The sequence below is a fragment of the Centroberyx gerrardi genome, chromosome 17 (genome assembly GCF_048128805.1).
Source record: "Centroberyx gerrardi isolate f3 chromosome 17, fCenGer3.hap1.cur.20231027, whole genome shotgun sequence".
Lineage (NCBI taxonomy): Eukaryota > Metazoa > Chordata > Actinopteri > Beryciformes > Berycidae > Centroberyx > Centroberyx gerrardi.
The window spans coordinates 16,708,335-16,730,573 of record NC_136013.1 but is presented as its reverse complement, the minus strand read 5'-3'; the positions used below and the strand labels follow the sequence as shown (position 1 = coordinate 16,730,573).

At 43.8% G+C, this 22,239-nt stretch overlaps 4 protein-coding genes across 8 annotated transcripts in view; 2 read left to right on the top strand and 2 right to left on the bottom strand.

Annotated features, from left to right (window-relative positions):
• Window positions 1–7,777, top strand: part of LOC139912006 (pleckstrin homology domain-containing family G member 3) — a 35,669-nt gene extending 27,892 nt beyond the window's left edge. Inside the window, exons 13-18 of one of the 4 annotated variants that reach the window (XM_071899678.2) lie at window positions 230–331; window positions 533–576; window positions 1,899–2,183; window positions 3,145–3,264; window positions 4,322–5,816; window positions 5,953–7,777. In XM_071899678.2, coding sequence (XP_071755779.1) covers window positions 230–331; window positions 533–576; window positions 1,899–2,183; window positions 3,145–3,264; window positions 4,322–5,816; window positions 5,953–6,788 — 2,882 coding nt within the window. In that variant the 3' untranslated portion in view covers window positions 6,789–7,777. Of the gene's footprint in view, window positions 1–229; window positions 332–532; window positions 577–1,898; window positions 2,271–3,144; window positions 3,265–4,321; window positions 5,817–5,952 lie in introns of all 4 variants that reach the window. The other 3 variants (XM_071899669.2, XM_071899696.2, XM_071899688.2) reach the window with 3 other exon arrangements.
• A 918-nt stretch (window positions 7,778–8,695) lies between these two features.
• On the top strand, window positions 8,696–15,127 carry xgb (x globin). The gene is made up of 5 exons (XM_071899881.1): window positions 8,696–8,859; window positions 12,491–12,598; window positions 13,661–13,781; window positions 14,102–14,182; window positions 15,008–15,127. The coding sequence occupies exons 1-5, from the start codon at window positions 8,696–8,698 to the stop codon at window positions 15,125–15,127; spliced, it is 594 nt and encodes a 197-aa protein (XP_071755982.1).
• A 206-nt stretch (window positions 15,128–15,333) lies between these two features.
• On the bottom strand, window positions 15,334–18,067 carry srp14 (signal recognition particle 14). Of its 2 annotated transcripts, XR_011784650.2 has the most exons (6): window positions 17,956–18,067; window positions 17,228–17,300; window positions 16,980–17,092; window positions 16,844–16,876; window positions 15,925–16,586; window positions 15,334–15,891 (listed from the first exon to the last, which is right to left on the bottom strand). XR_011784650.2 is itself a non-coding variant. In XM_071899894.2 (5 exons), exons 1-5 carry the CDS (start codon window positions 17,977–17,979, stop codon window positions 16,497–16,499), a joined length of 333 nt encoding a protein of 110 aa, XP_071755995.1. In that variant the 5' UTR covers window positions 17,980–18,067; the 3' UTR covers window positions 15,334–16,496. The 2 variants fall into 2 exon arrangements, 1 of the variants encoding a protein (XP_071755995.1); XM_071899894.2 differs by having other exon boundaries at window positions 15,334–16,586.
• A 159-nt stretch (window positions 18,068–18,226) lies between these two features.
• Window positions 18,227–22,095, bottom strand: pld4 (phospholipase D family member 4). Its single transcript, XM_071900136.2, has 11 exons — window positions 22,090–22,095; window positions 21,834–21,906; window positions 21,546–21,706; window positions 20,732–20,915; window positions 20,464–20,584; window positions 20,177–20,304; window positions 19,885–20,085; window positions 19,461–19,600; window positions 19,188–19,353; window positions 18,976–19,072; window positions 18,227–18,849 (listed from the first exon to the last, which is right to left on the bottom strand). Exons 2-11 carry the CDS (start codon window positions 21,882–21,884, stop codon window positions 18,644–18,646), a joined length of 1,455 nt encoding a protein of 484 aa, XP_071756237.1. The 5' UTR covers window positions 21,885–21,906; window positions 22,090–22,095; the 3' UTR covers window positions 18,227–18,643.
• Between the last annotated feature and the right edge of the window lie 144 nt (window positions 22,096–22,239).

Here is a 22,239-nt window from a genome sequence, read left to right as displayed (position 1 = left end):
GTTCCAAACAGATAGAGTAACCTTTGATATAGAAGGGCCAATTTAACTGTTGCCACAGCAACAAAAGAACGCTGCTATGAAAGAGAGGGCTGATTAATTTTCTGTGGAAAGCGTGGAATGCTGTTAAATTTACCAGGAATATGTAACCCGTAACCCGTCCATCTATCTGGAGAAAATTGTTTCTGTAATTGCGGTGTTGAGCGAAATGATGTGTCCTCTCGTTGCCTAGATCCCGGGAAGTACCGCTACAGTCCAGAGAGGCTGAAGAAAGCCGAGTCCTGCCAGGCCGAAGACTTCCCTCTTGGAGGACGGAATGGACGCAGGAGATCAGGTGAAAGACCCCCCCATCACACACACACTCTCTCTCTCTCTCTCTCTCTCTCTCTCTCTCTCAGGATGTTGTTGCAAAATTAATCATGTGCAGTTAATTTTGTTCATGGGAACCTGCACAGCAATGATTCATAGAATGCTATTGGCGATCATTATCTGTCGCTTATGCCATCTGTGACATTGTTGTTTTTTCCTACTTTAGAGCCTGCAAAGCAGATCATAAGGACCACAAAAGGTTGGTACATTGTAGTATTATATGTTTTTATCTTTGGATGTACTGTAGGATTTCGGTACAGGGAAGAGTAGATTGATGAACCATGGGTCAGTAAGATTCACATACTGGTAGCTCTCCAGTGACCCTGCGGCCCCACAACGCTCACCAAGATTATTCAGTGTCACTAGAATAAGAGCTTTCCGTGTCTCCAAAGCACTTCTCCTTTGTTCTCCCTCAAAGACACCTGGAAAACAGATCAAAAGACACACACACACACACACACACACACTCACTCACTCCCACTCCCACTCCGCTGGCCTCACCCATAATGAAGTTAATTATATGCCACATTGGTGGAAGGCTTTGTCATACACAAGCTCTTTTCAATAGTCAAATTCAGCCTTGCCTTCAGATCTGCGCCTCTCCGTGCTCTCATCTATTCTAATTGGCCATTATGAAAGAGAAATCCTCTGTATTCTTCTCCCCAGCTCTTCTTTGCTGCTCCCAGTCCAGATCAATTTTCAAACCAATGTAATGAAGAAGCAATTTTCATGTTACCCTCCCCATCTTGGTGAGGGAGGAGGTCATCATGCCCCGGCTAATTGCATCATGGCCAGTTTGAGCTTCTGAGAGGAAGATATTTATAATTGGTATTTATCTAATCACAAGGCCTCCCTTCAACCTGGACAAGACAAACTACTGCCACAATGATTGCTGCTTGTGGAGACAGATTGTTTACTGACCATGATGGAAGATGCATAAGATATTCAGATTGTATTATTATACTCACAACGTTTAAGCTATGCATGTTTGTATTTGTTTTCAGTGTTACTGACATTCTCATTTATTTATCTCCCCCTCTTCTTTATCTTTGCTCTTCATGCAGCTATTTTGAAGGTAAGCATCTGAAATCCAAAAGTACAATTTTTTTGTTTGTTTTTTTACCTTGCTAGGGTTTTTTATTTTACCATTGTAGCAAAGCATCAGTTCATTTAGTTCAGTGTGTTGTGGTGAGATATGGTTTGACTTTAAACTTTGTATTTTCATTGTGAACAGATTCAACACAAAAATGAGAAAGTGCAAGGCTAAGCCTTACAGAACTGATATTTTGTTGTGCTTTTCCAAGGCAGAGTTTTATGCTTTGCAGTGTATGTGATTGATAATGTGACTTGTTCATGAGATCATGGAGTTATTTTCTTTGACTTGGCTGGGATTACATGATCATATCTCACCGTATGCTAAAGCAGCTTCATGGTGATTCCATCCCATTCACCACCTTGCAGTTGCAATCACAGCACAGCTCTAGCACTGGCCTTGCAGTAACAAACCACATGTCTATGACTTCACGCTACAGCATGCAGACAGTGAGGGTGCACTGCTGGGGGACAGGTGCTCCCTTCAGCCAGCCACTAGTGTCAGTACGCTGGCCTCCAGTCTAGGCGAGCCCCAGGCTGAGAGGCCTTGTGTGGAGGAGGATGTTGAGGATCTAAGCCCCAGAAGGGACTCTCTGGAGCAGCTAAGTCCTACTGACAGTGACCCTAAACTGAGCTCTTCACCCAGCGAGGGTGGGCTGGAGCTGGAGAAGGCAGAGGAGGAGGGAGAGAGTTACAAGGAGGATATACTGATGGGAGACGACCAGGTAGCCGACTTTGCCAGCTCCATGCTGGCAGCCATCTCCTGCTGGCACTATAGGGCCAGGGCTTTGCTTTCTACTCACTTCACAACGGTGAGGCTTTCTGCCACCCACGGGTTTCCCATTTCCTACTCCATTCCACTTACCAATTCTCTCTCTCTCCCACTCTCTCTCTCTCTCGTCTCCCTCCCTAATAAAAATCAACTAACATCTCTTACCATTTGCTGTGCACATCGAATGCCTCAATTTGAACTCACACCGAACGCACTGCATGGACTGAAGCTCTCCCAGAATGCTAATAATCAATTGAAACTCAAGGTCATACTCCGTGCATGTAGAGGTCTTTGTTTTACTTTGAAGATGAAGGTCATCCCACCATGCATGCACCGTTCTCATGTGATTATGTGTGTCTGTCGCCTGTCTAGCTCCAGTTCCAGTCTGTTGTGTTCCATAATCATGTTTTCTTGGATATGATTGATCCTGAATTTTATTTGGATGATGTAAATAAAAATTAAAATCTTATGCTGTTGAAAAGATGCTCGCATTTGCATTAGAACCATTGGCTTAATGTGCCCTCTTAAATGATGTTTGACTTCAAAGGTTAATGTAGCCATCTAATTAGATGCTCATTGTAGTAGCCAGAGCTTTGCTCTTTGATAATCATATTTCCTAATCATATTTCCCTTCTGAATTTTCATAATTAGAAAGCCTTTGTTAAGGCTAATTGTTATAATAATATTGTTTCTGAATATGAATGAATGAATAGATAGAAAGAGTTTAATTATAATTGTTTTAGAGGATTTTTCAAAGGTGACCTGAATACACACTGAGTGTCTCTGAAATGTCTGTCCACTGTGACATGATATCCAGATTTTTCTGCCTCATGCTGCCTCACAGTAGGCGACCCATAGCAGGAATTAGAATAAAAATTCTACTCTCCCTTTCATGTGGTGTCTTGCTCTTTCAGGATGATCAGAACAGAGATCCTGCCGCTGAACTGCAAACTACGCTGAGAGAGGAGGTAGAAACTTCCAGTCAGGAGGAGAAACCCAGCGATGTGGCTGTTGAAGAGGCTCTTACTACCCAGGTACCTATTAAGGTCCCTTTACAATGTTTGGAAACACATCCATACGGCCTCATTTCCAGGCCTTGACAGCACGTGTCTGTGAGGCTGCATGTGACATGTATAATTACTGTGTCAAAGCACGGCCATCCGCCCACATGTCCTAAGGGTTGTACAGTTTGTTGTCCGGGCTAATTGCTATTCATGGTATACACTGGATGACAGTCACTCAGTATATTTGCTGTTTACGTCATCTCTTTGTGAATGCAGGCAAGCTGATAGTATTCTGTAAGTTTCCTACCCAGTAAGTGACCTTGACCATGAGCCCAGCATTTTTGCTAAAGCCTATTTGTATTAAAGAATGCCTGGGGCTGTATTGGTGCCTGGTGTATATGTTTAGTCCTGGAAATTAAATTGCCCCCTCCACCCTCAACCCACACATGCATACACACTGCTGCCCTGTGGTCAGCACTTCCATTGAGAAAAGCAACATTTGATTTCTGGGGCAGGAGCTGCTCTCGCCTGATTCTCCTGGTTACTTAACGAGACAGTTTTTGCATCGTAGCAAAGTATGACAGGTTGTTATTCTCCCTCCCCTTATCTCCTCCCCACAGCTCAAAAGTGCACTCCTTTGCCAATACAGATACTCCACCAGAGCAGGGCAACACCTGGAAATATAGTTAGATTAATGGCAGACTAGGATGACATCAGCGCAGTGCAGTGTGCACTGCGCTTAGAACCACAGAAATTGCCTCATTCACCGCTTAATTTGCCAAGGGTAACGGAAATGGCCCAGTGAGGAATCACTAGCAATCAAGCTGGAAATGGGATCAGAATGTCTCCATAATTTTACCACAGTTGATATTGTGCATGGGAATAGGTTGATATAATAAAGCTGCAGAGGGGATCATAAGCTGTAACGCATGCATCATAAATTGTGGATGCTGTAGATTAACTGCCTACTTGACTTTGAATTGGTCCATTAACTTAATGGGAAATGGAGAGTGCTTGTCGTTACCTGATCATAATGTCTCTTGTACTCATTACATCCCACTTTGCTCACACTCCTATCATGTTTCAGGTCACTGTGGCAGAGCTGTCCCCTCTGGACTGTGCCCCTCAAGCAGACAACAAGCATCACCTGGAGGGGAGCCATTCCCAATTTCCTGAGTCTCCTGTCTCACCTTCCCTCCCCGAAGAAACTGATGCCCCAGAACCAGAACCTGAGGATACTTCTTCTAGAGGAACTGGAGAAGAAGAGGAGGAAGGAGAGAGTGACTCCTCTGGCCTCCAAGTGGAAGAGACCAGCGTACTGACTAATGGGGAGTTCTCAGAGGAGGAAGAGGAAGCGTTGTTGGACAGTAAGAGCATCCTACCTTCCTCAGTGTTGGACCAGGCCAGTGTGATCGCTGAGCACTTCATCAGCAGCTTGTCCCGACGGAGTAGTCTGGTTTCAGAGGACCTGCGCTCCCTAGCCTGCCCCTCCCCTCCACTAGGCAGCCAGACCTCCAACAACCTCCTGGAGTTCGAGGAGAAGACCCAAGTGTTGGCCAGCCCTTCCCCAGAGCCACAGCCCACCCCCGAGGCTGACCTGTCAACCCCTGCCCACGAACCTGCACCGAACCCCCTCATCGAAGTGGAACGCAGGTCCACTCTCTCCAAACAGGACCGCCTCCTCATCCACAAGATCAGAAGGTACTATGAGCATGCAGAGCACCAAGATGCTAACTTTAGCATCAAGCGCAGGGAAAGTCTCTCTTATATCCCAGCAGGTCTGGTCAGGCACCTGAGCAGACAGCTTAACAGTATTCCTCAGGATCAGGCTGTCCCGGCCCACAGGAAAGGCTCCTCTCCTGGCCGGCCCACTTCCTGGTCTGTGTTTGACCTTCCTGGCTTAGAAAAGAATCAAAGAACTGAACCCCATGCTAGACTTGAACCACAGGGACCAGTGGAAGCCAAAGCTAGATCTCAGAGTGTCAGTGATGCCTCTACAACAGATGAGGAGTTCAGACCCTCTTCAGACATGCTCAAGGTTTGGCAGGACATGGAGATGGAGGTAAATAACAGCCTTGAGGAGAAGCAGGAAGTCCGGCAGACTGGGGAGGAGAGACCCCATGACTCGAGGTTACAGGTGACACACGAAGGGGAGTTCAGCTTAGACACTTCGGATGTAAAGACCAGAGAAGAGCCACTGCAGATTTTAGAAGAGTCCGAAATGAGCACTGCCTCAGAAGGGTCCCCCATCTCTTCACCACCCACAACCTTCCCAGCAAGGGAGGGGGGATCTGGGCAGGACTCTTGGCTGAGTAAGATCCCCTGGTCCCAAGAGAAGGGCAGAGTCGCCCGGGCCCCGCTACCTAGGATCATTAGCCTCCGATCGGGTATGGATGAGGACCAGATCCTACAAGATATGGGAAAGATGAAAAATAAGGTCTTCCAGCTGGCACGTCAATACAGCCAGCGCATCAAAAATAACAGACCTGTAGTCAGGCAGAGGAACCGAGAATCTGAAAATCAACAAGGCTCCAAGAATATGCCAGCTGTCCATGAGGAGAAGACGCAATGGAGGGACAAGGGTAAGTAAGGCCAGAAAAAAATACATTTTGATTTCTTTTGCATTCACATCTTTCGCAGTATTAACTCATGTATGGAGAACACTGTAAAACGTTTTCTGTATTATTTTTTGTTTTTGTTTTTTGTGTATGTATGCAGCTAGACCCAACCTGACATTGCCCTTGAACACTTACGATCAGGTGATCATCCATGAACTGCGTTCCCCAAGCCCAACCCAGACCCCCATCTCTGGAGCCAGCTCCCAGGTCACATCCCCTTCCCCCCTCCTCGCAACCAACCCCCACAGCCCGGTTCAGTCAGAGAGCTTCCACTGGCCTGACATCCAGGAGCTGCGCTCCAAATACACCCACCCCAGGCTGGACCCAGGGGCTTCCCACCACTCAAAAGTGGCCCATAGCTGCTCAGTCCCAGAGAGGATGCTGGAGTGCTGCACTGACTGGTTCAGTAGTTCATCATGGAAACCTACTGGCTACTCACCCAGCTGCAACGGCTCTGCAGACCTCCACACAGCTCTGACGGACTCTCCTGAGACCCAATCTGAAACAGTATACCAGGATGGGAGTCCTGTGGTAGAGGACGGGCTCCAGCCCCAGGCCCAGCCTCAGCCTCAGCCCCCACTGTGCAGGTGGAGCTCCTTGGACCACATGCTCTGCACTCTACCTCTCCATGAAGTGCAGAACCTTCAGGAACCTGTGAGGCCCTGCTACATAGCTGGTCAGGCCACTCTGCCCAATGAACACAAATTCATCATAGTGGAACGGGTTCCTGGAGCCAAGCCAGGAGATGGAGGGAGGCCAGGGGAACAGGAACTAATGACAAGAGAAAATGGCAAACTCCAAGACAGGGGCAACCTCCTCCACGAGGGCCTGGACTGTGCCAAGAAGTCTGCAGTCCTGAGTTCAGGGAAGAAGACAGAGAGTAATCTGGTGAAGAATTTACGGGAGAAGTTCCAGAGCTTGAGCTCAAGCTCATGAACACTTGAATTGTGTAAAACATGTTCATTATTATCAGGAAATATGCTGTCTTTCTCTTGACCACCATGGGATGATCATGGAGACGTTATCTGCCAGTTATCTGCTCCTTTTCAACATTCAAATATGGGTTTTTTTTTGTTTGGTTTTTTGTTTTGTTTTATTTTTTCAGATTTCTTTTTGTTCTTTTTGTCTGCACAATCTCTCTTTTGTTGTGCCAATGTAGTGGACACTGGGTGATGAGTTGTGTTGTCGCCACAAATGTAACATAAAAGGGATATTATTGGTCATTGGTCAAGGCCATGAGGGGAAAGCATATTGTCTTTGAAAATGTGTAAATGCAATATTTGTACATCGGGTATTTGTCTGCACTGTACAATACAAAGTTTATATAAAAATGTGTATAGTCCTGAATCAATAGAAAGTAATTGTGTTCTATATTGCAGTAGATATGTTGGAGGGAACAGGTCCTACTCTCTTTGCTTCATTATTATGGTCTGCCCCTATTTGCTTGCCACCCACTGTTGATGATTTCACTATAATTACTATAACACTATTATCATGTAATCATGTAAACTGTCAGTTTAGGATGAAAGCAAAAAAGATGGACAGAAGCTAAACTAATACAGTCTGGGCCTTTATCCAAGTGATTACTGCAGTCTTATAAACGAGAGCTATGCTGTTAGCAAACTCTCATCACAGTTTGACCAAAGAGGGTTTTATTTTCCCTTTGTTGAATATTAATTGGTGTGGTCACAACAATATTTGGCTCCCACATCTAGCTGCTTCTAAGATTTTGTTTTCATATATCACTGGAGCGTTTCTTTCCTCAATGTGTTGTATATTTTCTTTCATGTTATTTATGAAATTGTATATTTGGAAGAGATTGTCCTCATATAAGTGCTGAGCAGTAGCATCCCTTTACTTCTCCATTCCAGAAAATGAGTAGAATATTGTTTCATACTTGAAATTGCCTATATTTTCAATAAAAACAGAAATGTTAAATGTCCACAAGAGCCCTTTTTACCCTGCCATGGATAAGTACATTGGCTTGTTAACTGCATATACTGTATACCCATTAGTGAGTTAACAGATATATCTACAACTTCCATAGTCAGTTGGAAAAGTGGAATGAAGAATGTACTTTCATATTAATATGAGATTGAGACAGTGGTCCCAATTTTTTTTTTTTTTTATAAAAGATGTGATGGAGAATGGGAATAACAGAGAATCAAGATCAATGTGCAAGGAATTGGTCTTGGTCTTGGTAACATGGTGCTATAGTATGACAAGAGTAAGAAGTGACAAGAAGACCTATTAGCCTGAAATTGAAATATGAAAATTAAATATTTTTGAATTATAAGTATGTTTCCCCTCACAGGTTTGAACAGGCAGGAACTCCTAGTGGGAATACAAGGATAAGTTTGTAAAATAGACGAATTGGTGTTTGTATTTGTGCCTGTAAATCCCTTTATTTGTTTTTATTTATTTAAAATGACTGCCCAGCCCCGCCCCTTGTGCCTAAGGTTACCAAGTGTCCTTATGAAGCCAGCGCACAAAGCTGCGTCAAGCCAACCAGAGACAGAGAAGAAGTACACCGGACGTAAAGTGATTATCCTTCAAAATAAAAGCGCCGTTATCGCGCAAACAAACCCGGTGAAACGCGTGTTCGTCAATACGGGTTTTTATTTTGAATTAATGACCAGAAGTTGTGTCTTTTCACTCAGGCTGCCTTGACACTGGTCCTAGAAACCGACTGGTCGAGTGCAGTGCAGGGCGCAATAGGAGTCTATACTTGAACCAGATGCCAGGAACAGCAGCTTCCCTCTCTGGCACAGAATAAATGAACCCAGCATTTTTTATTTTTATATTGGCGCAAATTCCTCGTTGCGGTCTTGTATATATGAAGAATGGGCTGCGCAATATCAGGTCTGGCAGCGAAACCAGAGTTTGGAGAGAAGAGCACGGAGGCTGCTGCTGCTCATCTCAGCGAGGACCAGATCCAGATGATCAAGGAGTCATGGAAAGTTATCCGGGACGATATCGCCAAAGTTGGGATTATTATGTTCGTCAGGTGAGATGCTTAAGCCTTTTCAGTATTTGTCTACTGTTTATTGCATGATAAATAGCCGAATAGAAGCTAAACTGAGGAACTATATAGGCTGGATTTTAGAAGAATATAGACAAATATCACAGTAAAGCGGAATATTAGTGAATACCATACTAGATACAAAATAGCCTACCATTAGGCTAAGTATTTAAGGTCAATAAACTCACTACTCACTACCACAGACACTATGACACCCTGTAAGAATTTTGTATGGATTTTTCATTCGGGAAGACGCAAAAATACAACGCCATAAAAATAATGTAGCGGTAGCCTATTAGTCAAATTAAAACTATGAGAACAAAAGGTACAGATTCAATTGTGTGCCTGCGCTGCGCTCATGCAACATGTAAAGCACATCATCTGTGTATAAAGTAGGCTGTGGCCGATTTGCTTGCTATAGTACTCTTGACCTTGAAAGACAGTAGGGGCAAAATGTAGACTTTTCACTGACTTCAGCTCCCTTGTAAAGCCCATTGAGACAGCTTGGTGAAACCTTGACCTGCTGGTAACACGCCCAGGCCACAGATATAACATGGCTGCATGGGTCTAGGGCAGGGAAGTCTCAAGGGCTGCGTTGATTCAATGTGATGGTGACACTGTGCCCAACCGCCTCATGCAAGGAAACTGTACATATCCCTCAACCTCCACCACCATGTCCCTCTGTCTACTGACCCACAGTTTTTCATTCAAGGCTTGGAGCAGAATACCCCCCTCCTCCCTCCTACACACACACACACAAACTCTCTCTCATCACTTCATATCACATCTTAACAGCATTGCATAATGCATAGCTTCAGGCCGCCCATGGTAGGCTACAAAGATTAAAGGCATCAGCGATGAGGAAAAGTCGTATTATCGATGATGATGGCCAGCCTCGCTGAAACATCTTTGGCCTTTGGCTGGAAATAAACTGAAGGAATATGGTGATAAGGACAGACGGACACCAGGCTGCTGCTGGTGGATCTATAGGGGAAAGAGGGCACCAGGCACGGAGCCAGGAGCCCAGTTAGGGCCATGGGTCCCTGGGGTGCTCCCAACAGCTGAGGAGATTGACCTTAGTGTGTTCGCCTGGAACCACAGGGGCCTCTGGTGGATGAGGGCCACCTCAGGGCCCCCGGGCTGTCAAGGCTTGTATCTAATGAATGAACATGAATTGCTTCCAGTAAAACCAGCACAGAGGGAATCACCTGTATTTTTCCCCCTTTGCTTGCTGTAGCCTATATATAGTATAGTAGAGCCTGTTTCTCAGCAGGGAAATTGTTTCCTTTCAGATTTCTATAACATGAAGACTGTGGAGAGCTCATTTCATGGGTGCCAGAATACTTCTGAATAAAGCCTTTGAGTGGCGCCAATTAAAATTCCACTTGTGCAATATAGTCCTACATTGTATGCATATGTTATGCATGCTCGCCTTTGTCCTCAAGAGATACACACAGTGGAACAAAACGCCACGCTGTCTACATGTTGTCGGTGTGTTAACGGTGCCGGTGGGAGAGCAGCCATTTCCCCTGGACTCTCATCAATGAAGCGAGGGAGCGGGGGTCTGAACAGGGAGAAAGCAAATTTCACAGTCATTTAGCCTCAGAGGAATCCTGTTATGGCTTTCCTCTAAAACAAGACACATTCATCCAAAAACCCACTTACACTGCGGTGCAAACATTGAAGCATTACACACTCAGACTACCCAGGACTTCATTCAGTCTCGCATAAATTCAGAATACTTTGGGTTTGAAATGAATAAACCACTGAGGCTGCATATTTCCCCTTTGTGAGGCTATGGTAGGCTATATGAAACTATAAACATAGAGTATGTGTTCATTACCTTGTTAAATATAAACAGTCTGCTCTTTGTGATTGTAATTACTACCAATCACAAATGTAGGCCTATAGTCAAAATATAATAGTAATAATTATGAATAACAATAGACTTTAGTGGCGTAGTGCTTTGTAAGCAGTTAGTGTGCTTTAAACACAATAAAGCAATCATATGTAAAAAGCAATACGATAAACTATAGGGTTATAGAAGAATGAAACGAGAATAAAATAGGTACAAGCATAATACAAGAAAACAAGAAAATATGTTTTAAGAAGTCCCACACAGACACACACACATACACACCTTTAGTCTTTGGCCTAGAATCAAGGCTGACCTGATCAATATAATTTTGCATCTCAGCAAACCTCCCTGCATTATTATTCGCTTGTCAAACAGCACAGAGGCACTGATGTTTTTGACAGCGTCCATTAAGAGAAACCAGCATGACATCACTTCTCTCACACCTCTGTTCATCTATTGATCAAGGGGTTCAATATGGTAAAGACACCTGATGCATTTACTGAAAAGGACTCTGGTCTATATTTCATGGATGGAAACAATGCATGTTTTTCCTCTCACAACCGGGAACGGGCCACCAGAGCTGCAGGCCCTGGGCAAAAAACAATAAAATAGAAAATAGAAAAAGACACTCGTTGACCTACGCCATCCACAGGTAGTTTCTACAATGTATTATTAATGCTCGGTCTATTGAACACGAAGTGGCACAGTTAACATAAAGGATACGATTATGACCTACATACAAATTAAACGTTTGCATCATACATTGCTTCTAGTATTGTAACTCCATGAGTGCACACTGATCATTGAGGGGCTTTTGATGAATAACAATCAGTCACTGTCATAAAAGGATGCTTTTAATTGAAGTGGCTGGTTAAATAAAGTGTAAATAAACAGTAGTATCAATAAGATGTGCTGGTGGTGTGTGCCATGTGCTCGTGTTTTCACAGTCCACCTTGCAGCATTTGATACATATCATTACCCCTCTCTCTCCCATTTCCCTTGCATCACTAAACTATATACTGTCTGATAAAGCACAATTACCATGAGCCTTGCATCTCAGTGGAGCACAGTACAACGCACATTCAGAGGAGGGAACTGTGTATGCTGGTAGCATGACTAATCACAGATACCTCAGCTGGAGGCTGCAAGGCTCTCTGATTGGATAGCAGCATGCTTAAACTCTCTGGTTAAGGAAATTGATTGAGGTTAAATCAAAGAGGAAGACTCCTTTGTTGTCTGAGCTTAGTAGGAGCAGAGGCTCCATTTAACTCCGACTCCGTCCTGGTCTGGCAGGGCAGGGCAGCTCGGGGGAAACGGGAGTATGGATTGCCAGGCTAACTAACTCCCAGATCCACCGGGCCCTGCTGCTGATTGCAGCTGTTGGGAGTAAAACCGGAGTGGAGGGCAGTAATGATGAAGCAGAATCAGATGGAAAAGGCATATGATCAAAAAGGCACAATCAGATCTCTATTGAAGGAATGAGGTGGAGAGAAAGCATTGAGGATGAGGTAGAAATGGCTAATCACCATATTGATGAGCCACATGAATTGACTTGAAATTCATGTAGACACTAGTATTGTCAATATAAGGATTAACGCTGAAACTCTTAAGGTGATGTCATCTTCATCAGGGGACTTGGGGCGGGGGGGGGGGGGGTTGTTTTGGTGTGGGAATGAATGTCAGCCTGGTTAGGCTGCTCTTTATGAACAGCGCTCCCAGAGGCTCACGGATGCCTGCTTACTGTTGTCTTGGTAACAGGTTGTTTGAGACCCATCCTGAATGCAAAGATGTCTTCTTCCTGTTCCGAGACGTGGAGGACCTGGAGAGGCTGCGGACCAGCCGGGAGCTGAGGGCACACGGCCTGCGGTCAGTCATCAACTCTCACATCACATATTACCATCCTCCAGCCCGACACAGGACAAACCAGACCTGCCAAGGATAGTATAGCACAGAGCAGTCCAGCCCAGCACCACATGGTATAGCACTGGGAAGGGAACCATATTACAGTCCAGCACACTGAAGCTTAACAGGTCACAATACAGTACAACAGCTCAACACAGGAAAGAGAAGTGAAGTCATTTATGGCCTACTGTTGTGTGGAGTGCAATCCCTGTTGCTGAATGACATGCATTTTAAAGATAATTTTATGCATCTCTCCAACCACTGCCTCTCACTTAACGCACTATAACAAAAATACATAGTAAAACGGTGTTCCAAACATGCAGCGCAAGACACAAACCATGAGATAAAAGCAGGAGAGTCCTCACAGGCACTTCTCTGTGGTTCCACTGTGTGCATCAGGCCTCTTTGTGTTCCTCTCCACACAAGGCCAACAGAGCCAATTATGCCTGAGGACCTGAAGGTGCGCGTGACATCACAGCCGCCAGGCACGGGCGAACGTGTTATACGTCCCAGCGTGAACCAGCTGCTCTCTAAATTCACTGATAAGGCCAAATGGCCCTTCAGCCGCTCTCAGGGACATTAGTGTAAATGTCCGTGGTGGCAGCCAGGCAGAGAGACGGAGCGAGAGAGAGCGAAACCAACTCTAACCCCTTTGTTGCATATTCATCATCAAAACGGTCACGCACGCACTCTGCGGTGAAATGATGGCAGACACACCTGCAAGCGACAAAGAGAATTGATCCTGTGGTTTCACTGTTCAGGAAAAACAATGTTTTCACGGGATAAATATTGCACAATCAGCTGGCCACGAACTAGATTGATAGATGCTCAATCAATTTCATCCATTATTCTTGGCATTTGAGATTCTAAACTCGCAAATGTCAGCATCCTCTCAACATACGAGAGCATCACATTATCTGCAGTGGAAGTGTGGAAGTTCATGGTCAACTATTGGCGATACCAATTCATGTAGGTCAGTCAGGCCAGGTAATTCATCCTCAGTCTTTGTCCCTGTGTCTCTTTCAGGGTGATGTCCTTTATCGAGAAAAGCGTGGCTCGACTGGACCAGCTGGAACGACTGGAGGCTCTGGCTCTGGAGCTTGGGAAAAGCCATTATCGTTACAACGCCCCACCTAAATACTACAGTGTAAGACCCTGATAATCCCAATGGCGCTGAGCCGCAGTCTGATTATTGCCATGCTGTGTTGTTTACGATGGAGCACACACACTCCAATTTCAACTCATGGCGCTCTATTAGTCTCGCCAATACGCTGAGACTCCTAAAATCAAACCAGCTGAATGAATTGCCCTCCCAAACTTCACCTGCAAAAGATTAAACACATTTACTGTACTAAATAACTAAATAACACAACGGAATGACACTGCAATTGAACACCAGTCACCACAGCATTAGGACATTGTTTATCATATCACTGAGTGCCTCATATAGGATGAATTATTTTCCAGTATGTCGGAGCGGAGTTCATTTGTGCCGTCCAGCCCATCCTGAAGGAGAGGTGGACCGCTGAGCTGGAGGAGGCGTGGAAGGTAAGAGGCACCGCTCAGCCTCTCTGTCTGACCTCTGTGGCTCCGCACGTGGCCGTCAGGCAGAGGCTTTTCCAGGAACCCAGCCTGCATAAACGCCCGGTGAAACAGGCTCGATGAGTGTAACCATCATGTCAATAGTAACACATGACGGTTGGTGTCCAGAGTTCTCCACATCTCCTCATGCGTCATGTTACGTGTCAAGATGAAAAGCACAGCAACGCAGGCTTGACTGATGTGAAAATTTACATGTCATTGAACCATAAATGATCATATTGAGACAGCGGAACATGGCTCTGTCACAACGCGTCATGTCACATGAAGATCACTCGCGTGTTATTAATGCAGCCGCGCTCAAAAATGCTGCTCTTAGGTTTTGGGTTTGCATATGAAATAGAACCATACCCCCTTCAGTGAATCTGGTGAAATATAGCGTACACCATTTAAGTTGGGTATGGCAGTGGTACTCAACCTGGGGATCAGGACACCGTGGGGGCTCACAAAATGATTTTGGGGGGTTTGTGAAATGATTTTTTGGCATCTGATGAAAAATATTTCTAAGATACAAATATTGTATCATGTTTTTAATTGTATTTTATTGTGGAATAGCATGTCTGCAGCATCCTGTCCTATCCAATAATTAAGTGAAATAGCCTTAATAGAAAAAAATGTCAGTCTTTCAGTGGTTTACTTTTCTGCACATCTTTATCTGCTACCAGAAATGACCTCTACTGCTCTCTAGTGGTTAAATGAATGAACCTTTTTTTCAGTTTGTAACTCATTCACCTATTAGTGTCCTGACCCACTTCACTGTCGTTTCTGACCCAGACCTTGTTCCTGTATGTGACCGGCCTAATGAAGCAGGGATACCAGGAGGAGAGCAACCGACACCGCCATCTAGCAGCCTCGCCGAAGGAGAGACCAGACAAGAAGAACACCGCCCTATGAGACCGCTGGCTCCGCCGCACCTCAGACTGTTTTTACAAGTATAGCACAGAAATGTGGCTATGTACATAGTGTATTTATTGTCTCATTTTCTACATTGCTCGTGTTTACCAAGCTGTAAGCAATGGGAGAGGAAGACCAGTCGGCCCTTTCTTTGGGGTAATCTCTATGAAATATTTGCTATTTTATCGGACTGAACAAAAAGGCAGTGAATTTTAACAAAGCACTTTATTTCTCAACTCAAAATCTGCTGTATTTCTCTCCAATGGGATCTGAACACGCTGTAGCATGATGAGACACTACAAATGGTTGAAGAAATATGCCGGCTGTAGTTGTACCTGCCTTGTAATTGGGATAAACAGAATTCACGTTGTTAGATTTACAGTCAATACTTTGCCGTCTCTGTATTCATAAATCAAATATGCCTTTCAGCAAATCTACTACTTTATTAATACATTTCATTTTGTTCCATTTAACTCAGTCATGACCTCCTTCCAAAGTGGTTTCCTATTTACAACTGAATTATGCACATTAAATTAAGCTAAACTGTGCATTTCATAGAGGTTTAACAACTTAAGAAGGTTGCTTTGACAGCTTGCCTTACGATGAACTCAGTTTACCTCTGTGGTTAAAAAAAAAAGGGCACAACAGCAAGTCCATTCTACTTTTAAACAAATTAAGAAAAACAGGCAAGAGCTTATTTTTTTATCTCTAATATGAAGCCAAGTCAAATATTTTCACAAAGATTTAAAAACAAAAATTAAATCCTCAAATAATATTGCATCACTATGTGGTCAGACTGATTTACGCATTTCTGAGCACCTATGCTTAAATTTCTCCTTTAAAAAAAAAAATGAAAAAATCATTTAACTGGAAAATTAAATAAAAATCTGTATGGAGATGCACTCAAATTGAGACATGCCAACACAACTCTTAGGTTAGCTCTAAACAGAATATAAATAGGGACGATAACAATTAAATGAAATATTATGAAAGGCAATTAATCATTGGGCTCCGTCATTTTGGCCACTCCGAAAGCGACACAGCGGTTGGTAACTTGGTTCCAAAGCAAACATGTTGGTGCGGGCTGTGGTGATTCAATAAACTTGACTTGCTGCATCCTGTATGAGTATTAGAAATCCTCAGGTTTCCTGCTCCAATCCACCAACGGCACTGAACGGCCAGGGATGAGATGTTATCGTGCAAACGATGGCATGATATCAAAGCAGTCGCTAGGTGGACAAACAGTGATTCTGAGGCGTCAGGTGAATGGGGGAAGCTGGAAGGGGCTGCAGGCCAGGTGGAGCCCTCCCCCACTCCCTCAGATGGTACAGGCCAGTCTAGGTACCCAAGGTATGGAAGAGTCTGTTGCTCATTGGGTGGCTTTGGTTTTCTTGCTTTTGCTTTTCTTATCTTTCTTCTTAAGTCCATCCATGTGAGCTCTAAGGAGGTTGGAGTATGCCTGCAAAGAAGACTTCAAGAATCAAGTTGATGGATAAACAACAATATTAAATCGCTATTCTACCTTTACAGACAGTCTGTTTATCCAAAACAACCTATTACGGAACACAAACTAATGCTCATCATGTCTGTTATCAGCAAGAAGTAGAAGTAATCAATACAGAAGCTGCATACAGCAACCCACACTAATACAGTTTCCTTACAATATCAAAATGAAAACACTTTCCATGCAAGCGTATTCCTTATTAGAAAACCTACCATCTGAAACTTGATTACTTCTTTGGTGCTGACCTGAAAATGAAAGAAATGGGAATTCAGCATTGTGCATAAGGTCAACAGCTGATATAAATGTTAAAGATCCAACATAAGAACATGGGAAACCCAGGAGGCTCACCACTGTGCTAATTTTCTTCTTGCCATCAGACGCTCTGATGAGACATTTGTTGTCTGCTGGTTCAAATGTTTCCGAGTGGCCCTTTCTGGGAACTGGTTTGGTCCTGCCGTCATCTGGAAGAGTAAACCCAACCCAACCCAACCCAGCTGTTTAGATGTAGGGAAAAGGCGAGTCGTGGCCTTCTTTCATGACGAAACTTAAATATTTTTGACTGGATCATATAGCCAACCACCCAAGACCCCACTTACATTTCTTTAATGTGATGACAACACTACCGGAGGTTCTGCATTTCTGGAACAGCCGCGTGAGCTCGGTCAGAAACTAGAGAACGGAAAGCAAAGATAGATCGTGATGTTCCAACAACGACAATTTTACTGTCCAACCCGAGATTTTCAGTATGGTGCGACTGAATTCAACACGAAGATACAGCGTGCAATGCGCACGGCACAGGATCTAGTGTTGAACAAAACCTGATTGACTGTGTGCTGCTTTACTAGGGACCTGATACATATTTAGGAAACATATTATGAGTAGAAAATACAATATTCTGTTTACGTTAGCTCAGATTGCATCAAAGGACGGCTACTTGTATATGAGTGTAGTTAGACTAGACTGCCCTCATGTACGAGATGTTAGCATAACTTAGCTATTTATCTAACGCTAAAACCCAAATGAATTTTACAAGAGAGCTGCCATAAATATTGTTGTTTCTGGGTTAGAAAGCAGCGTACATGCTTGCCACAGAGCCTATCTCACCTCTCTTTGAGTGTCTCACTTGGCAAACCGGTATTAGTTAAACTAGCAGGCTAACGAGTCAGTTGGACGGCTAGCTTGTCCAACGTTAACGATACCACAGCTAGCAAGCTAAAGCAGACAGTGTGGATTTTTCAAGTTTACAATGCAGCGACAAAAAGACAACCACGTGTGACGATGTAAAAATTTAAATCAGAATGTAATATTATCTTTTGTATCTTACCGAATCGTTTTCAAGTAGCACCATGATTCAAACTTCAATTCAACCGCAGCGTTAGTTAATTAGCTCACTCTCAGGCAAGCTAGCCGCTGAAGCACACGTACTACAACACGGAGCCCCGCCCTGCGCCTGCGCACTTTTGGTGGTTTAATTTTCATTACACTGCCATCTACTGGGGGGAGGAGGAATTACATCCAACTCTCCCTTCCAGCTAAAACCATAGGGTAAAACGTTCGGTGAACAAAATGCTATTGCTATACAAAAGTTAACAGTCTTTATTTCATGATGCATTACACCCCATGTAAATCTTATAAAAAAACAAATATCAAGGATAACACAGTAAAGCTGAGGAGCTTATTCATAGGTAGAGGTGTACTGAGGTGTGAAGCCAGACAGCTGTCGATGAAACAGCTGGTACAATGTGACATGATATGACAGTTTCATTCATAAAAATGCCTATTGACCATATCCACAATTTCATCACACAGTCTCTTCAAAGAATATGAGTAATATTATGCCTTTACCATTCATGTCTTGGATAATGATGCAAATTAGTTATATCACACACAAAAAATGGAGAGATCAATGTGAACTGCTGATTTTGATATCAAGATAACATAATTTTTCATGAGTCACAACTGAATATGACCTTAATTACAAAATGTATTCATGTAAAATTTTTACATGAATCCTATCCTCTTGATAGTGCACAGTCTGGGTGGTGTCCCAGGTCAGCGAGGTGCACAGCATACTGGGAGTGCCAGTCCCGGTTGAACACCGCACTGAGCTGGCTCTGCAGGGCCTCGGTCTTCCACTCAGCGTGAGGGGCATGCTGGGAAACCACCAGACCCACTCCAGCTGTGGTGGAAAAGTAGTCCGCTGACCAGTTGGAGGTCCCTGGGGAAAACAGTGTCGGCCAGTCAATCATTAGCTGGTTCACGTGCAACAAACGTATGTGCTTAGTAGTTTGAGCTCAACCATTAATGCGGATAAAAATAACCCTAAAGCTAATCTGTTACTCACCAACGTAGGCAACTTTATCAGTCACCATGAATTTATTATGGTTGACTCTGGAATATGGGATGTCAGACTGGTTTCCCACAGGCACAATGAACAGTTTCTGAAAGACAGTCAGGCGTTAACAGAAAAAAAAAGGACAAAAGCACTGGTACGAATGTTGTGTTTAAGGGTCAGAAACGTATTTATAGCAGAGTATTCTTCATGTTGTGTCTTACTATTTGGATGCTGATATTGTGGCTGGGGGAGTGTATTGAGGCTAGAGATTCCAGGAAGGGCAGCATGGCTGGGTCGGAGTCCCGTCCGCAGCTGATCAGCATTCGGATCTTAACCTGCCGCTCGAACGCAGCCGTCCTAATGGCATCATCAATGGCTGGCCAGTATCTGTTGAATCGAAATAACATTTGGGAAATCAGGTCAAACTCTGGCATAGTTTGATGAGATAATTTAAAAAACGGTTCCCTTTGCGGGTCGATGTCGGTCAGGTTCACCTCCGAGGCCGTAGGAACCGTGTGGTGGGGAAATACTCCATGACAGCTACATCGATGAAGTGTCGAGCCCCGGAGATGATGGACAGAATAGCCTCCAGGTCCTGGGTCCGCGATAGAGGGCAGAACGACGGAGGAGAACCCTTGGGTGCAACACAAATAGGGAATATCACCAAAAACAAAACAAGAAGCATAATACATAAAATCTGATTTTTAGGTGGTTTAAAGGGGTTAGGTGTTTGTCCTGAGTGATAAATGTGCTGTATTTTAACTGAGCCATTTCTCTAAGACAACATTCAAATCAAATCCATCTCTACTCTCCATTCTAACTTTTTCTTTTTTTGTCAATTTGATACAACACCCCTCCCTCCACCAGCATGACTGTGTCCCGTTAGAGGGAACCGAGACCGAAACCTAAGGAACTCACTGAGAGGAAGAGTCTGCTGGAAACGTTATCGGCTTTCACCACTAGGGGGTGATCTTGGTTGATGGCCGTGTCATACTGTGGGGGCCAGGGCTCCGGCAGGGAGCTGTTGGGCCGTCCCATCACCCAGTAGGACTGGAAGATCTTATGGAGGTCCTCTGCCAGGCTGGAGCAGTTGTAGATGACCACTCCCAGTTCTTTTACCTATAGTAGAGATTCAAAAGGGAGTTATGAAACTGTCAAGCCATGCGTTTGAAGCTTGGAAATAAGTATAAATGTTGATTTTTGTGGTTACCTCTGTGAGAGATCTCCAGTCCATGTTGGCGCTTCCAATAAATAGATGCTTTCTGTCAACAATCCAGAACTTGCTGTGCAGGACGCCCTTTGTCAAGCGCCCAAAGTTCACCTTCCTTACCTGAACTCCTACGGACAACAAGTGAGAAGGAGAAGTGAGGGAAGGTGGTCTGAATTATATTTTCTCTTTCTGTGGTCCACAAAGACAATGCAGTCGGCTACAGATAAAAACACCCTGCACTGAATGTAGATGATGATCTGCTTAAAAGTGATACAATATTTCCAAACCTTTCTCTCTCAGGATCTTTAAGTCTGTGGAGTTATTTGGAATGGAGGGAACGCTGGTCACCACTCGGACAGATATGTTCCTGGAGGGCAAAGCTTCAAATTGCTCCAGAATATCTCTTCCCTGTCGAGACAAGACCAAAATTCAGACGGACAATATCATGGGACACTTTAACATAGATTAGGTCTATTTTTATTCAACATAGATTCTTATTTTGATGTTTAGGAGCAATGACTCAGTGTTTATTTCTGTCATTTTTTGACAACTCACAGGTAGGTCAGAGGAGGAGTTCACGTTGATATCTTCACCAGTTAGAGTCCAATAGAAAGAGGCCACATCCATTTGTTCCGTTGCCATGGAGAGAAGATCTTTCCAGACTTTTTCCAGAGGGATCCCAAGGGTGACATTGGCTTTATATTTCACATGTAGGGGAATGCTCTCCACAAGGGCCATTCTGAGGGATAAACAAAGGTACCTGCTGAGTGAACTCACTGGAGACTGAACTGTGAAAAATCACAGTGCAATTTAGTGAAACTAATCCTTATTCATTAAACTCAATGTTTGTCAATTTCAATACAAAATTGCTAGTTATAAACTTCATAACTTAGAATCATGAGTTCATGACTTGTGATTCGAAATGATGAGCAACTCTGACAAAAAAAAAAAAACTTCCTTCTTGTTTTAATGAAGTTACAGGACTTGGGTGTATCATTGGTCTATTTCTGATAAAAATGAAAATAATGTCCTTGATGAAAATTAGTAACCAGCTCAATCCCTAGTCAACACAGTTTTGTGCAACTGACACCAAAAACCTCTTCACCAGTCAAAGAATAAATAACACTGGAATGCAATTCATCAGTTATTCAATAAACTCTTGTCAGCATGACTGGACATTTGCTCATTGAGCTTATTGTCTGAAGTTCACCGAGTGAGTTCTACTACATTAGAACAACAAATGTGCTTTGACACTAGTCTGCACCTCATCCTCTGACAGATCTAAGCATGTATTGATTACTGACAATACACATGAACTCAGCTATATTCCCCAATGAGTCAACAAGCAGACTGCTGTGTGTGGTCTGACCTGCACTGGTCTGTAGAGAAATTCCCTTCACCAGCATCCTGAGGAAGTGTCTCGTGATTTTTGGGAGATTTCGGTCTTTCCAACACAGCGATGGCCAGCAAGATCCCCAGGACGGTCAGACAGCCCACTGCCACGGCTACTGTCACACAGCCGGTGGAAGTCTTTTAAAGACATAAAGTTACATTATGACAGTAAAATGAGTCAGATGATAAAACAAGTCAGACAATAAGAAATGTAACGAACAGTAAGTGGATGCGTGGTAAATTGATGTTTGATGTATAGTCCTACCCTTTTGTTTGAAACGTAACTGTCATGCAGATCTCTGTAGGGAGAGGTCATTCTCCTTCCAGGTGTTACTGACCTGTTACAGTTCAAAACTGATGGGGAAAGCATCATCACTGATCGTCAATCGACATTTTAGTTCTCCGATTAAAATCATAACGTCTCTCTTCATTTAGCGGAAGAATAGGCTACATTTCACAGTACATTTATGATGATTTTCAAAGCGTTAAGCTGCATGAAAGCAAATATAAAAGCTACTTACACAAGGCAGTCGGCAGATATGGATGTGTTTCCCACTGAAGCGCTCTCACAATACAACTCGGACTTTTGGTTTCTTCCTCTTCAGCGCTTTCCCCCGAAATACAGTCGAAACAATATCTGTTATTGAATAGGCTACAGGCCTACTCTATCA

Bases quoted from the DNA above. Each gene is read 5' to 3' on its own strand.
- xgb (XM_071899881.1), top strand. From the start codon at position 8,696: ATGGGCTGCGCAATATCAGGTCTGGCAGCGAAACCAGAGTTTGGAGAG. The intron at 8,860-12,490 runs GTGAGATGCTTA...TCTTGGTAACAG, and splicing joins GGGATTATTATGTTCGTCAG to GTTGTTTGAGACCCATCCTG. The intron at 14,183-15,007 runs GTAAGAGGCACC...TTTCTGACCCAG, and splicing joins AGCTGGAGGAGGCGTGGAAG to ACCTTGTTCCTGTATGTGAC.
- pld4 (XM_071900136.2), bottom strand. From the start codon at position 21,884: ATGACCTCTCCCTACAGAGATCTGCATGACAGTTACGTTTCAAACAAA. The intron at 20,585-20,731 runs GTGAGTTGTCAA...TTGTCTCGACAG, and splicing joins ACTCCTCCTCTGACCTACCT to GGAAGAGATATTCTGGAGCA. The intron at 20,086-20,176 runs GTAACCACAAAA...TCTCTACTATAG, and splicing joins ACTGGAGATCTCTCACAGAG to GTAAAAGAACTGGGAGTGGT.
- srp14 (XM_071899894.2), bottom strand. From the start codon at position 17,979: ATGGTGCTACTTGAAAACGATTCG. The intron at 17,093-17,227 runs GTAAGTGGGGTC...TTACTCTTCCAG, and splicing joins TGTCATCACATTAAAGAAAT to ATGACGGCAGGACCAAACCA. The intron at 16,877-16,979 runs GTGAGCCTCCTG...TTTCATTTTCAG, and splicing joins AGAAGAAAATTAGCACAGTG to GTCAGCACCAAAGAAGTAAT.